At 47.7% G+C, this 15,026-nt stretch overlaps 2 protein-coding genes across 2 annotated transcripts; both read left to right on the top strand.

Annotated features, from left to right (window-relative positions):
• The first annotated feature begins 4,885 nt into the window (after positions 1-4,885).
• On the top strand, positions 4,886-6,894 carry LOC100836917 (fasciclin-like arabinogalactan protein 7). The gene has a single exon (XM_003579902.4). It carries the CDS (start codon positions 4,964-4,966, stop codon positions 5,726-5,728), a length of 765 nt encoding a protein of 254 aa, XP_003579950.1. The 5' UTR covers positions 4,886-4,963; the 3' UTR covers positions 5,729-6,894.
• A 2,591-nt stretch (positions 6,895-9,485) lies between these two features.
• Positions 9,486-10,806, top strand: LOC100833547 (fasciclin-like arabinogalactan protein 7). Its single transcript, XM_003581295.4, has 2 exons — positions 9,486-9,987; positions 10,076-10,806. Exons 1-2 carry the CDS (start codon positions 9,688-9,690, stop codon positions 10,541-10,543), a joined length of 768 nt encoding a protein of 255 aa, XP_003581343.1. The 5' UTR covers positions 9,486-9,687; the 3' UTR covers positions 10,544-10,806.
• Positions 10,807-15,026: the final 4,220 nt, after the last annotated feature.

The raw sequence follows: 15,026 nt of genomic DNA, 5'->3' as shown, positions 1-15,026 counted from the left end.
TTTCGGCACTTAATATGAGACGGAGAGATTATTGTGTTATAATAAATCAGCAACATTCATTATGGATCGGGTATATCTATTATTATATACTAAAAGAAAAACGTATGAGGGGTTCCGAGGGAGTCTTCACGTTGAACCGCATTCTCCAAATTAATTTAATCGTTGGATCTGATATCTAATGGCCCTTATTTAATGAGAGAGTATATTTGATGGGTTACCAATAAACAATAAAGTGATTTCAGGCCAAGTAGGCCCAATTTGTGGGCTATCAACAAAACATTAAAATATATTAAAATCCACTAAGACCCAATACAAATTAATATGTGTCCAATATGGACACACAATTGCTGATCGCAGGACATCTCATTGGTTCCCTTTGCCGTATGATATAAAACAAAAAAAACTAGATGTATCGATTAAGAAAAAGAACCCCCTAAAAATAGATTAAGAAAAAAATGAGGGAAACCGAGGGAGAACTACGTTGATCCACATCACTTGAATTATACTGGCCATCAGATTTTATATTTAACGGTTAATATTTAACGAGAAGGATATGTCGCTTGGGCTACGAACTGGCTATAATATACTAAAAACAATACGGGGGCACCGAGGGAGGCCTCACGTTGATCCACATCACCTCAATTATTCTGATCGTTGGATCTGAGAGTTGTTGAAACAAGACCATAGATTTACGTGACACATAAATTTGCTTTCAAATCGTGCGTTACATATATGTGACTCGTAAATTTGCTAACGTGAAGCAACCAGATGACGGACACATCTTTTTTAACTTAAACGAACTCTTACATGTCACGTTTATTTTCCATAAAATCCGTGCCGTGTGCCTTCGCTGGAGCCGCCACTCTCGCTGCTCCGATGCCTTCACTGGTGACGAGGTAGACCAAGATTTGGAAGGGAATCGTCGAGGCCATGTCCATGATGAAAAATGTCCGAGGATATTCGTGAACAAGGTTGTGTTGCAGCAATTCATCGAGATCAAACAAATTAATACTATGGCAAAGTCTTACACACTTTTGGTGTCCTGTCACTATTAATTGGAATTTTTACATTCGGTGGTAACTAGCGATTTAACGAAGTGACATCTAAGAGTTCGGTAATAATTAGTGGTCTAATCTTCGTCTCGGTGTGGGCGGCTCATGCAAGTGGTTGCAGCATCACAGCACGGCGGCCTTGCAGCTTGCACGCACGTCCTCAGAGCACCGCGCAGCCACACCGACGATGTTGTGATCAGCCGCCCCAGCACCATCGGCCCTGCTGCCGTGATCCATCTTCGTCGAGACGCCATCAGGTCCCTTCTGTCGTGATCCACGCCCGCCACAACGTTCTATCAGCCGCTGCCAGACGCCACCTCGCTCGCTCGCCGCACCGCGCGCCAGCTCTCCAGGAATGCTTGCCGCATCATCCGTCCAAAAGTATAATTAAATATTAAAAATATATAAGTTTGTGATTGATATCTAAAAGAAATTTTAAAAATTGTATAAAATAATATCGCACAAAGTGAAATGCATCAAACGCATAAGTTCCTTATTGAAGCTCAACGCTTTTATATTGCAGATGATGTTAATAAAATACAAATCTATTGCTAAAAAATATAATTACAACCTAATCTACAATATAATGTGTTATTAAATCAATCTAATGATGCAGAATACTGCATCTTATTCTTTCAGAAGATTTGTCTTCACGAATAACAAATAAAAAAAGCTATACATATCTTGGTTAAGTAAAATATATAAAAAATCAAATATTTCATCATATAAGTCTAGCAGCGCAATCTGCGCGGGTCACTCCAATTATTTCCAGCCATTAGATATGAGATCTGCGAGTCCTGCAATCAATATTAGGGGTACCGGGGGAGCCTCCATGTTGATCCACATCACCCCAATTATTTCCAGCCGTTAGATATGAGATCTACGAGTCCTATGAATCGTTCGTTTGATGTTATGTTCGGCTAAACCTCTAAAAAGAAACACCGAGTCCAAACTAACAGCATAAAATAGTGGCGGGAGGCGTCAAGCAAAGCAACAACGGAGCGACATACAAAGTTGTGAGTACCGTGGCAGCTATGGCCTGTCCGCCTAGGGGATTTGGGGAATGAGAGGCTCGCAGGAGAGATTTCACAATTTAGGTACAAAACTATATCCCTTAGTGCCTCCACAGTGGCGCTAGGCACAGGGGGAGCCCGTGCAGGGGTGCGCGCGGAGGGGCGGAGGCGTTGTTGGATGAGTGCGGCGTAGGGGCACTAGCGGAGGCGGTGCAGGGCGTGCGCAGGAGGGGCGGAGGTGGTGCAGAGGCTGCGTGGCGGAGGAGCGGAGGAGGTGCAGGGCCGCGAGCGGAGGCGGTGAAGTGGGGTGCTGGTAGATTTGGGGTACGAGAATTTGATGGGAAAGTGAGGTTGGGAAAGAAGAAGGGATAAGGAAAATGAGTAATTAATTCATTCTTTTGTGGATCTAATCTACGCGTAAGTTTGGCATCCTCTACACTGCAGGAAAACTAAAACTTTGCATCGATGCCAAATTGGAGTTATATGGCAAATTTGGTTTTTGGCACGCCATGGAAGCCCTTAGGTATAAAAAAATCATGTCTTCGATTTTAGAATTAAAAATATGATGAATAGACATGTAATGGACAAAATACAATATCAGTGAATTATACTCACTCCATCCGGATTTATAAGCCCTGCATTGAATTTTGTGACAAATTTTGACGAATAATTATAAAAAAGATGTAGGTATATAAACGTTTCTATTGATTGAGTTTTCCAATACGAATACAACGATATCTCTTTTGTGTTGCAATAACGTCGTATTATCAAGTAATATTTTGCCAAAGTCCCTTATAAATTTTGGTGCGCGCCATATAAACCCAACCAGAAAGAATATACCAATATGGCCGGGAATAAAAAGAGATGTAAAATAAAAAAGTCATCAGTACACGTAAAAAAAAATATAACAACAATCATGAGGTCTAGCGGCCACCATGCTAGTGGCAAAAAAAAGAAAGAAAAAATGTGGGGCCACATGGCAAATACAGTATAAGCCACTGCAGATCAAACGGCTGCCCCTGCATCTCGCCCAACTGATGTTCACCCGTTATGATTCCCGTGGCAAATATGACGTGATACCCATCTGCCGCGGTGCACAAACCCAGAAACCAGCTTCGTTTCTTTTTTCGGGGCCATCTTCGGAATTCTTGATCCTCTGTTGTCTCCACATTATCTCACATTTCCACAAAGTTCTTTTTTAGGGAAATATTTTTACAGTCTTCTTACCACGTGATTGCCCTATACCATGTCACTGGGCTAAGCTGGTTTCAGCGATCGTATTGGGCTGGACCGCCCATGGTTTTCTCGAGTAGGAGAGCCCATGTGTTTGATTTGCTGGTTGGGCTAAGAATTTGTATACAAGCGAAATCTACTATATATTCCATGGTCGCTTTTTTGCTAAAAAATTTCCTTAGTCGCTTGATTAATCCTTAAGTGCATAGTTTTACCCAAATTCAATTGGTTTTGAGTTTTTTTAGGAAGAGAAAAAGGAACTGCCAGAACATTTTGGGTTTCTCAGTGTCGGCCCTAGATTTCAGAAGCCTAGACAAACTTCAAACAACGAGCCTAGCAACTCTAGTGGGGCAAACAGATATGTACAATTTCTATATACACATACACACTGGGTCGGCCCCTCTACCTCGACCGGCTCCACAGGGTTTCGGTACAGGTAGAGCTCACATGTATAGGTACATCTGCTAAAAATTGTAGCTGCCACACCTATATATACCCGAACCCGTACATGGGTGCACTTAAGTGCGATTCTCTCGAAAGGAAACAGGTCATGTCGAGTCGGTTTTGTACCGATGTGGCACCTGATAAGTGGTGTCCACCCATAAGAAATCCTATCAAACGGACTTGAATTTTTGTTTTGGATTACTCGAGACAAACTGTCCTAAAATGTGTGATCTTGGTGACAATTTGCACGTACCTGAAAGCTGTAGTTTTGTGAAATTTGCTCCGTTTGTTTAAGTGGGGTTTCCTTTGATTATCCGCCGTGACACAGACATGCGCCATGCGGCATTGTATATAGCCTAGCTGGCTTGCTACTTCGTATATGTGTGCGTTTGTGAGACACGGCAACACGTACCGGGTGGTGGCAGGCCAGTAATGCTGTGAGAATTCTTGCGGCGCGCACGTCTGCAGAGAGTAGAGAGCGCTCGTAGCCCGCCCGGGGACAGAATAGTTCGTGCGTTGTGCATATGCAGGGTAGCACGATTGTTTCGTCATCATAGCGTGTTCTAAGCACAAAGTTGACCGTAATTCTGTTTTTAGCCGGCCGACACTATATAGCTTTGTTTAATCAACGTCTTATAAAATGAAGAGAAAAACACAGTTTCCACGTCTATTATGCGTTCTGTCGGTGCCCCACAATTTTATGCTTGTCTGACTTGATGTAATCTTCAAATAATCTTAATCGTAGTACTACTTTTGGAACTATATATTCGATCTGATCGTTTGTCACACGGAACGAGCAATGTAATAAATCGTATGGTTAGCGAAGAGTTAAACACACGTGCTTCAGCACCATGGTAAAATCACACCCCAGGAAATCTATGCAAATGCAAAATTGCAGTTCATACCTTGGCAACTTCCCCTGCAGCTCAGAAGAACCGATTGCAGTCACCCCGCCACCTTCAGAGAAATATTCCCAAATCGTATCTTGGCGTTCAGATAATCAGTTGACCACTCACATTGACAGCATAGCTAATGCCAGCCGAACGCCAACACCGGCCTGTACTTTCTACAATAAAATTATACGACAATCAAACCCCCATTTGCTATAAGTACCCCCATGCTCCTCCATAGAGGTTCACTGAGCCTCAATCTTCGGTCGCAGACTCGCAGTCCATTCATCTGCATTTCTACCAAGCTGCAGGACACGCAGGTCTCGCAGAAATGGAGCTCAAACGGGCTGTTCTCGTCAGCGCATTGCTCTGCCTCGCGCTCTCCCGCGGGGCGCTGTCACAGAGGGCGCCGATCATCACCATCGAGACCCCGGCGCCGGCTCCCGCGCCGCGCCACGTGGACCTCGCCGAGTTACTCTCCCTGGCGGGGCCCTACGGCACGTTCCTGGACTACCTCACCAAGACGGACGTGATCAAGACCTTCCAGAGCCAGGCCAACGACACCGAAGAACAGGGCGGCCACGGCATCACGGTGTTCGCGCCCCAGGACTCGGCATTCGCGGCCGTGGACTCGGCCGCGCTCTCAAACCTCACGGCCGACCGGCTCCGGTCGCTGATGCTCCACCACGCCGCGCCCAAGTACTACCCGCTCTCGGTCTTCTCGGCGCTGGCCGCGTCGTCGACCCCGGTCTCCATGTTCGCGTACAGCGTGAACGTCACCGACAAGGCCGGGAAGACCGGCGTCGTGTCGGGCTGGGCCGCCGCGAAGCTCGTCAGCAGCGTGTACTCCACGCGGCCCGTGGCCGTGTACGCGCTGGACAGGGTGCTGCTGCCCAAGGAGATCTTCCCGACGGCTCCCGAGGTGGCGCCCGTGCCCGTTCCAGCGCCGGCGCCGGTGCCCGGCAAGGCGATGGACGCCGCGCCCGGCGCGGGTGCCAAGGACAATGCCGGCGGCAAAAGCTCGTCGAGCCGGGTTGGCACTGGGCGCCTGCTGCTTGGCTCTTTGGTTCTGATGGTGTCGGGGGTTCTGGTGTAGTTGGATCATTCTCATCGTTGGCGTGTCCGGTGAAAGTCCTCTTGGAAAGAATTCGTTAATTCGTTTGCTGCGCGCGGAGTGGCGCGTATCACTGTCATGTACTTATGTATTGCCGGTGGATCTTCTTCCCATACAGAGACCTGCGAAGTTTTCTCTTCAGATATTCTGCAAAATTTTGCTTGTACACTCGGGTTTTTTTTATCTAAACCGTTAATCACGAATGCATGGAATGAATTTCCTGCATGTTCAATGTCCATACACAGTTTTTAGAGAGAGGTGAGGTGATGCACTGATGTTGAATGCATGGTTCAAGACGCAAAAGTGTTTTATAGCCGGCACGCTATTGCGCGACCTGCTCGCCCCCGATTGGTACTGCCCGAGGTTTGTGTCAGACCGTATTCTGTATATGCCCTGTGTTCCTCCTAATCCCATATTTCCCCAACCGCATGAGGCCCCGAGCGGCCGAGCGCTGCTGCTGCCTCGCCTCCCACCGTCGGCCTGCAAGCCCTCCCGTCTGCTTTCGTCCTCCTTCCGTTCCCGGGACTCGCGCTCCTGAGTGCTGCTCCAGCTGGAGGTACCGAGACCACCACAGCTCGCGGAATCGTCGTCCACGCCCACGCCCTCGTCGGCCGACGGAGCCGAGCGGCGGCTCCCTCCTCGATGGTGGCGGGTGCGGATGCTGCTGGAAGTGGCGCGGCCGGATCCATTAGCAGGCCGAGTGGCGCGAGGCGCCGGGCTGGGGCTAGGGTTTGGCCCAGCGGGCAGTCGGGCCAGATCCATCCCCTTCTCAGCACTGCCCTGTTCGTCCTATCGCCGCTATTTTCAGATTTTGTTCGTCCTCTGTTGTTTGCTGAACATTCATGGCCTGCTGTTCGTTGATGCTGTGATTGCCGTTGTTTGTTGAATTTAGAGATGGTCTGTTGTTCGCTGAAGATGGGGTTGCTGCTTTACCGAAGTTAGAGCTGTTTTTTTTTGTTGTACAGGAAAAGTGATGTTGTTCTGTAACTGAATCAAGGGGACCCCTGAATCAATGCTTAGATGTTAGGCTGTACGCTGAACCAATTTGAATGTCCACATACATTCTTGCTGTTTTATAGTAGCCGTATCAATGTGATTCTACAGAAAATATTTGAATGAACGTGAATGCACAGGAAATATTTTGTTGTTTTCTGATTTTTCATTGTTATTCATATTGAAACTGAAGATTAGTTGCAGAAATCTGTGGATTTATCCCCCATTAAAAGTGAGGTGAATGCGTGATGCATAGCTAAAAACGAAAATATAGGCTGATACTCCTACATGGAGTTCTACAGGAAACCTGAAATGATCGATGACTTGAAGAAAGTAGAATAAGAAAAACGAACGCGGAGCAGAATCCTTATCTCAGATTTTTACGGGCCTCAGTCTTTTCAGGCCCCCCTTATTTTCCCGGAGCACAAAACCTACAGTTGTCCGCCGGCTCCGTCGCCTACCGGTGGCATACCACTAGCCACACGTCGCCTTGTGTTGCCTAACCGACACACGTGTTTTTTGTGTACATATACCAATGAAATATATCATTCATATGCCATATATCATCGATATATACCATTCTTATACCATATACCACCGAAATATACCATTCATAAGTTATGTACCAATGAAATATACAATTCATATACCACGTACTAAGGAAATATATCATTCATATAGAGATTGTTGTTTCATACAATGAAAGATACCGTTTGTATTCCATATACTAATGAAATATACCGTTCCTGTACCATATAGTAATGAAATATACTGTTCACATATCATATATCAATGAAATATACCATTCATATATCATGTACCAACAATATTAGTAAATACAATAACAACAATTTAGCACAAGTGAAGTTAAGAATACATTTTTAGTCAGGCGAGCTCCTAGGCGTCCGACGAAAGGGGGTTTCTAGGCTTCCACATGGAATAGCGTTACCAAGTACAGGTTAGCAACAGCTCAAATTGGAATCAAGAACACCAAGCACGAGAATCCTAAAAAGGATATGACCCTTCAAAACACATTCTAACAAAATGCAAATTTTGGAACATGGTAAATGAGAAACCAAAAACCACATGAATGGTACATGATGACATGTTGAAATAACATGCTTTTTTACCAGCTCCGTCACCTACCAGTGTTGGGCCAACCTCTCACGCGCCGCCACATGGAACTAGCCTAGGCCAGTATTCGTATATGATATATGAATGGTATATTTTAATTCCTAAATGTTAAGCGTATGGTATATTGTACTGTAGATGGTATATAAATGGTATATTACATTGGTGTATGGTATATTATATCGGTGTATGGTATATAAATGGTATATTATATTGGAGCAGGTAGACAATCATTGAGACGCTACTTTTTCAACGTCTCGATCACCTTCGGGTGTTGGGGCTAGTCTCTGTTGCGTCACCATGTGGCGCCAGCCTAGGCCCACCTCTAAATCCAGGCACGGATATATTTCATTGGTATATGGTATATGAATGGTATATTTTATTCGTATACGCTAAACCTTTGGTATATGTCATTGATATATTGATTAAAATTTCAATGGTGAATATATGAATTTTTGTTATTTCGAACGGTATAGAATAAAATTAACGTTACCGATGAGATATCAATGGTGTATCTGTGAATTTTCAATGAGATATTGATGACATTTGTTTGAAATTTGATTGGCGTGAAACAAAATCATGGATTTCAATGCTGTATCTATCAAATTTGAGTGAGGTATCAATGGTACATACATCAAATTTCCGATATTTCATTGGCTGCAATCAAAATCTTGCAATCCAAAGGCAATACACCACACCAAATCAATGGTACATAAATCTTATGATCCAGATTTGCAAACCAAAACTGATATATGACCGATTGCAATCTTACAGAAAAAATTGCAATCCAAGGTTGCAATCAAATCCTGCTTGTGATCCAAGATTGCAATCAAATCCAAATCTTCCTCGAGGTAGGCCTCGAGGATCGTTGAGGCGGGTGCAATGGTGGGCCGGTCGGCGGCAGACGGCGGCCGCTGGAGCGAGCGCAGCGCCCACGCGCCCCAACCCTGCACGCGCTCGCGGGCCTGCCCGGGCGGAGGGAGGCGGTTGGAAATTTGGAGGCGGGCGCCGAGCCTCCCGCAGCTAGCCTTCCCGGCGGATCCGGGGCAGAGGCTGCGGAATCAGGCGGCCGCGCACCGGATCCGGGCCGGAGGTGCGGCGGCGGCCGTGGGAGGTCGCGGCCGCAGCATCCAGGGGCGGCGGCGTGGTCCGAGGCGGTGGAGGCCGTCGCACGAGAGAGAGAGAGAGGGGGGGGGGGGGGGGGGGGGGAGGCGGCGGCGTGGCGGGGTTCGACAGTGTCCACCTCAGAGGCGGTTGCAGGCACCGGTGGTCGAGCCTTCAGTGGGATTCAACGGCGTCGCAGGCGGAGGAGGCTGCAGGCATCCCGGCGGCGCAGATCGCCGACGACGGCGGCTGGCGGCCCGATCCAGATCGGGAGAAAGAAAGAGACGAGAGAGAGAACGGGCGATTTTCACGGATAGCCAGGCCCAGGTATAGCACACGGCATCGAATACGGACCAATCCACCGACCGAACCGGCTGCGTATAAGTTTCAGAAAATGAAATACCAATTGGGTGAGTGGGAATCGCGGAGCTGCATCCGACGGTGGCAGCGCTGCCGGTACATACCGGCACCGCTACAATCGGCGCGTTGGGTTCAAGACGTGAACATGATCACCGTTTGCACTTTGCGCCATCCTGAAACCTCTGAACGGCCTGAAAAATAGGAATTCAGAGATCCAGCTCGCTGCTGTGCACGAAAATCGGACAAAATTCGTTCCTCCACTAACTTGTTCCTCCGCGGCAGCTACAGGTTCAGTTGACAGCCTAAACTCGGCCCGGGTCAGGTACGCCTTGCACCAAGATCTCGCCCAGCCAATGAATCTCGCCGTTTCGCTCCTCATCGCCACCGCACTCTCTCTATCCCTTCCGCTCGCCGGTGCGCACCGCCGTGTGCTCGCCGATTCGCCCCCGGCGCCGCCTCCACAGAGCTTCGCCCATGGCAGCCGCCGCAACCTCACCTATATCCTAGCCCCCGGCGGGCGCTTCCAGACCTTCGTCATGTACCTCCAGCAGACCGGCCTCGTGGAGGTGTTCGAGATCCAGGCGCACCGCACCCACCATGGCATCACCATCCTCGTCCCCACCGACAGGGCCTTCGCCGCCATCGAGCCCTCGGTAATCAAGTACTCCAAGACACAAGAACAGATGATCGATCATCTACCGATGATATATAATGGTTTTCTCGATGATTTGTTGATCGCAGGTGCTGTCGGGTCTGAAGAAGCACCAGGTGAAGAGCCTGATGATGTACCACGCGCTGGCGAGGCACTACGCGCTCAAGGAGTTCGACGCGCTGAGCCGGGTGAGCCCCGTGACGACGTTCGCGGGGGGGCTGTACACGGTGAACGTGACGTACGACGCGGGCGCCATCCGCGTGGTGTCGAGCTGGGCCGACGCCAAGGTCGTCCGGCCCGTCTACGAGATGCCGCCCATGGCCGTGTACGAGATCGACAGGGTGCTGCTCCCGGACGCCATCTTCCACGCCCAGCCCGCCGTCGAGGCGATCCCGCCCTCGCCGGACGGCACGACGCCGCCATCGGACGGTGACGCGACGAAGACCCCGGGGGGTAAGGCGGGAGGAACGCTGGATGCCAAGAGCTCGGCTTGCCGAGCGCTGGGTCGGGCCGCCAGTTACGTGATCGCGGCGGCTTTGTGCGCTGTGGCATTGTGAGGTTCTACCATAGGGCCATCGGCATCTGGGGTCTACGTGTCATAGACTGGGGCACGATTGGTCAGGGGATCTTCTTCCCTGATTGTACTTTGTTTGGTTTGTACCTAGATGATCGGTGGTGGGATGCAGCCATTGGGTGCTCTAGTGAGGAATCTGAAAAGCATTAGGATACACTAGAGTAGAATAGACGGTAGCTAAATGTGCATGTGTTGTGATGAATAACCTTCGCAAATGGTAAAACAAGAAAAAACATGCTGGACAAAGTGTCGGGTTTCCGGTGAATCCCTGTGGGTCCGGTTGTGGGTCCGGTCGGCTTTCGTGTTCATTGGTGTGGTTTCAGCCCTAACTCTTCCAACCTAAGTTTTTCATCTTTATCGATGATTACTGTTCTAGTGCCTTGGTCTCCTGGGGCCTTAGCAGGAGTGCAGAACCACTTCCCCATCGTCTAGTACAACAAAGTTCTCTTTTGGCAAGCTTTGTCCGCCCCCGATGGTGAGACTAGAGGCGAGGATGGTGGTCTTTGGCTCGTTCAGGCGCTTGTTGCCGTCGCTAGGTGATCCAATGACGTATTTATAAATTTACTTTTGTGATTGTTAGGAAATCGGAGGACCTTTTCGCCCGAGTTGTGTCCCAATTTTTATCAACAACTATTCATAACATGTTCGTCTTTTTGTTTAACAAGTTGTAGGTCGAGTCTTTAATTCTGGGATAATGATAGATTCATGGTATGTCAATGTTCTCAACTATTTTCACAATTTTTAGAAAGTTTTATCATCATCGGGTGTATCGAGTGGAAAGAGGCCGGTGGCCGTTCATAAGATTGGGCCGGTCGCCAAGTAGTATTGGGCCGAGTAGTTGAAATTGCAACCGTTCAGCCGTCCAGAGGTAGTTTACTTTTGTCTCTTCTCTTCTCTTCTCTATCCCAAATTGATACTTCCTCCGTCCCAATATATGAGACACGCACGCGTCTCAAGATCATCAATTTAACTATCAAAATATAAATTATATGACCTAAAAGATATATCATTAGAAAGTTCATTTGATTACGAATCTAAGGATATATATTTTTATGAAATATAATTTATATTTGCTAGTTAAATTTGTAATTTTAGGATGAGTGCCTCGTACGTACGAAGGGAGTACTCCGCAGGCATTTTCGCATGCACACAATACTCTGCATGTGATCATCGCGATGTGAAAGACTAGGAGAAGTGGCCAGCACAACAACTACGTTGAGAACGGAGTCCACTAAACCAGCTTGTCAAGACAGCTTCAATTATTTAAGTAACGATTCTCCAAAAACAAACATTCCCGGTTTCGAAAAGAAAAAGGAAAGACATACACTACTAGAAAAATAAGTGAGCATCTAACATGGTTTGAGGGTGCACGGAAGGGTCGTGCGACGGGAACAACTGGATGACACGAAACCCATGGCCCATGGGTTCATCAGGCTCGCATCAAAATGACCAGATTTACCAAAATCTAAGCTGGAACTGTAATCATTGCCAAAGGGATAGCTAACCAATCGATCAAGCTATCCAAGTGCTCTCTTTCCCAGTTCACAGAGCAAGCCTGGTTCTCCTTTACCCGACACTGCGTCATTGTTTAATCTGCCGACGGAAATCCTTGCGCACGGTCCTCGAAGCCGAAGCGAGGCAAATCACAAAGCTGAGGCACCACACGCAACCTCGATACTAGCCCAAAAGAAAGAAAGAAATTGCTCCAGTTGGTTTCTGGACGGCAAGAAGCCCTCCGCCGCTTGTAGCCGAGAGAGACGAGGGAAATGCATGTGGTGGACGGACTGCTGTGAAAGTGAAACGCAGCATGCATGAGCAGGAATGAAGGACGAGGAGCCGATGGTGCTTGCTGCTCCCTGCCCCGCCGAATCGCCCTCTCTTTCTTGTGGCAGATTTTGCTATGCGGGGGAGCAAAGCAGCGGCGTGATATTCGCGTGGAGCTCAGCCGGGATTGATCTGCCGTCTGTCGCGTGGTGGCCGGTCAGGAAAGCGCAGGCGCACAGCAGGGGAAGACGGTACAGGCACGTTCAGACATCGAGCAGCGGCAGCAGTCCCCTTCCCCTCCTTGGCAGGCACGTGAGAGATCTGATGGATGGACTGTTGGGTTCTCCGGAAAGGCTGGTGGTAGAGTATACGCGATTGGCATGGCCACATGGATAAGGGGAGATCGGTTCTCGAGCCTATCGGACAATGGTCGCCCGTCGTGTCGCGCGGCAGATTCTAGTCTAGGCCTGCGCTGCGCCACGCAACTGCAGTAACTGCTGTGTGCACAGGGGACTTCCGTGTACAGGTAGCAGAGAAGTAGTACTAGTACTGCGTGTCGGGATCTCGGATCAGTGGTAAATCTGGTGCGGTACGGCCCGTACGGGTATGCGACTGTTGGCTCGGTCTTAAACACGGGGATGTGTACGTACGTACGTATACTCACGTGCCGTGCAGCTTGGGGTTCACACTCCTGGCGTTTATTGCTTTTCTCCAACGGGCGCACCTGTAGACGGTAGTACTGCAGATCGTCGAATGTACTAATACTGCTCTCGATCAGGAAATCTCTCTCCAGCCGGAATTAACAGCGGCAGCTGGTTTCGACGCATGGAGAATGCACATTGCTTACAGATTTGTAGTACGTTGGGTTAATATATATACACACGAAATCTGGGCTCCCTGCACGAAACTTGAGTTTGAGTACTGGAGGGGGGGACTTGGATTTAACGAAGGAGAATGTATCAGGCTGTATTTGCTGCCTTTACTCATCGGCGACAGGTCCATCAATTCATGTCTTGATCATCGAATCCAATACTGTAAACGACGAGAATGCCTAGCTCGTACTCCCATCTTTTACTCCTCGCAGTCCTCACTCGGCTGCAGGCCCTGCAGCAACATCTATTCTGATCTAGAGAAGGAACCATGCAGTTACTGCTGCTAGCTCTTACCGTCGGTACGATACGACGCACGTCACTCGTGGCCCGTGGGCAGTAGTACAAAGATTCTTGCACGTACGGATCAAAGCCCAGGCCATTAACGTGCTCGCCATAACGTTAAACGCATTACGTATACGCCAACGGTTACTGCACTGCAGCTTGCTAAGCCAGCTAGCCAACGTCTCGCATTTCAATTCCGGAGCTCCAACCGAGCGAGTACGTACATTTACGTAGTACGGATCAACCCGGCCTTTAACGTGTACGCGCGTATGGCTTTTCGGCCGTGCTGTTTCCTGAGGAGAGATTTTGATCCCGCACTGCCGTAATGTTTGGGTGAACTGAAATTAAGGATTCGTGTGTGTACCTCTATCTGCGCGCACGGCACTCCGTCAGGGTTTTTTATGTGGATCGAGATGCGCAACAACTAGTTTCGGCATATTGGGATCGACTAGCCGTTTGGGACTAAATTTGCGGTCACACCCGTTTCCGCGGGCACGGAAATGAAGAGTTGAAGATGGATCATAGTACGAACCATTTGGAGATCTACTTTTCTCAAGAAACGTGTTGCTACTTAGTGGATCCCCGCGTGTCGTGTCCTCGTTATATACTTGTCTTGGTTTGTTCTTGTTTTTTTGGTATCATGCGTCACCTGAGATAACTTGTACTGGATGCAACCCAAACTTCTAGCGGAGAGCTAAATAATCCCAAAATTTTCTGTAAATTAGCAACTACACGTGTAGTTAGGTTAATCATTGGTCAAAGTTCAAAATGGAGATATTAACACTGGAGTAAATCAAACAATTCATGTGTTGTTGCACTAATCATTCGTTAAGTTGAATCTGTTAAACAAAAGGCCACATATCCGCCGAAAACTCTCATTCCATGCAAACTTGCAAGCTATTCCAGTGGACCATTGGGCTAAAACGGCACGGATTGGATCAGAGTTGTGCGTTATTTACGAGGATAGTTTGCAAGTTTGCACTGGATACTTGCCATTAAACAATTAGACAATTTCAATATTAAGTTAATAAAAAATAATGGTATGGAAAAGTAAAGCAGATCAGATCATGCAAACTAGATAGGACACAACTGTAAACAACGGGATAAAAGACCTGGTTATATGGCACGATCAACAAAATAGATGCCCAAACCCAAGCGTAGAAAGAGTTCCCGGCCCTCAGCGGGATCCATGCATAGTTCCACCTACGTAAGCAAATACACCTCGATTTCGTCAGAAAGCCTTGCAAATTACTCCCATCCGTTCCTAAAATTAGGGCGTATATTGTTTACTTTGACCGAGCCATTAACCAAGATTTAGTCTATTAATATATATATATATATATATATATATATATTTTGTGAAATAAAATCGATATCATTGGATTCGTATTCAAAAGTACTTGTTTATGATTATGATTTATATCGCACAAGTCACACGTTGATGGAATAATCTTTGGTCAAACGCTCGGTCAAAGAAAACGATATATGCCTTAATTTGAGGAATAGTGGGAGTACTTGTAAATGAGTCAGCACGGTTCAAAGAAATAC

The sequence above is a fragment of the Brachypodium distachyon genome, chromosome 5 (assembly GCF_000005505.3).
Source record: "Brachypodium distachyon strain Bd21 chromosome 5, Brachypodium_distachyon_v3.0, whole genome shotgun sequence".
NCBI classification, from domain to species: domain Eukaryota; kingdom Viridiplantae; phylum Streptophyta; class Magnoliopsida; order Poales; family Poaceae; genus Brachypodium; species Brachypodium distachyon.
This window is presented reverse-complemented; position numbering and strand designations above follow the sequence as displayed.

Coding starts and splice junctions, on each gene's coding strand:
- LOC100836917 (XM_003579902.4), top strand. CDS start 4,964: ATGGAGCTCAAACGGGCTGTTCTCGTCAGCGCATTGCTCTGCCTCGCG.
- LOC100833547 (XM_003581295.4), top strand. CDS start 9,688: ATGAATCTCGCCGTTTCGCTCCTCATCGCCACCGCACTCTCTCTATCC. Junction 9,988..10,075: donor TCGCCGCCATCGAGCCCTCG/GTAATCAAGTAC, acceptor TGTTGATCGCAG/GTGCTGTCGGGTCTGAAGAA.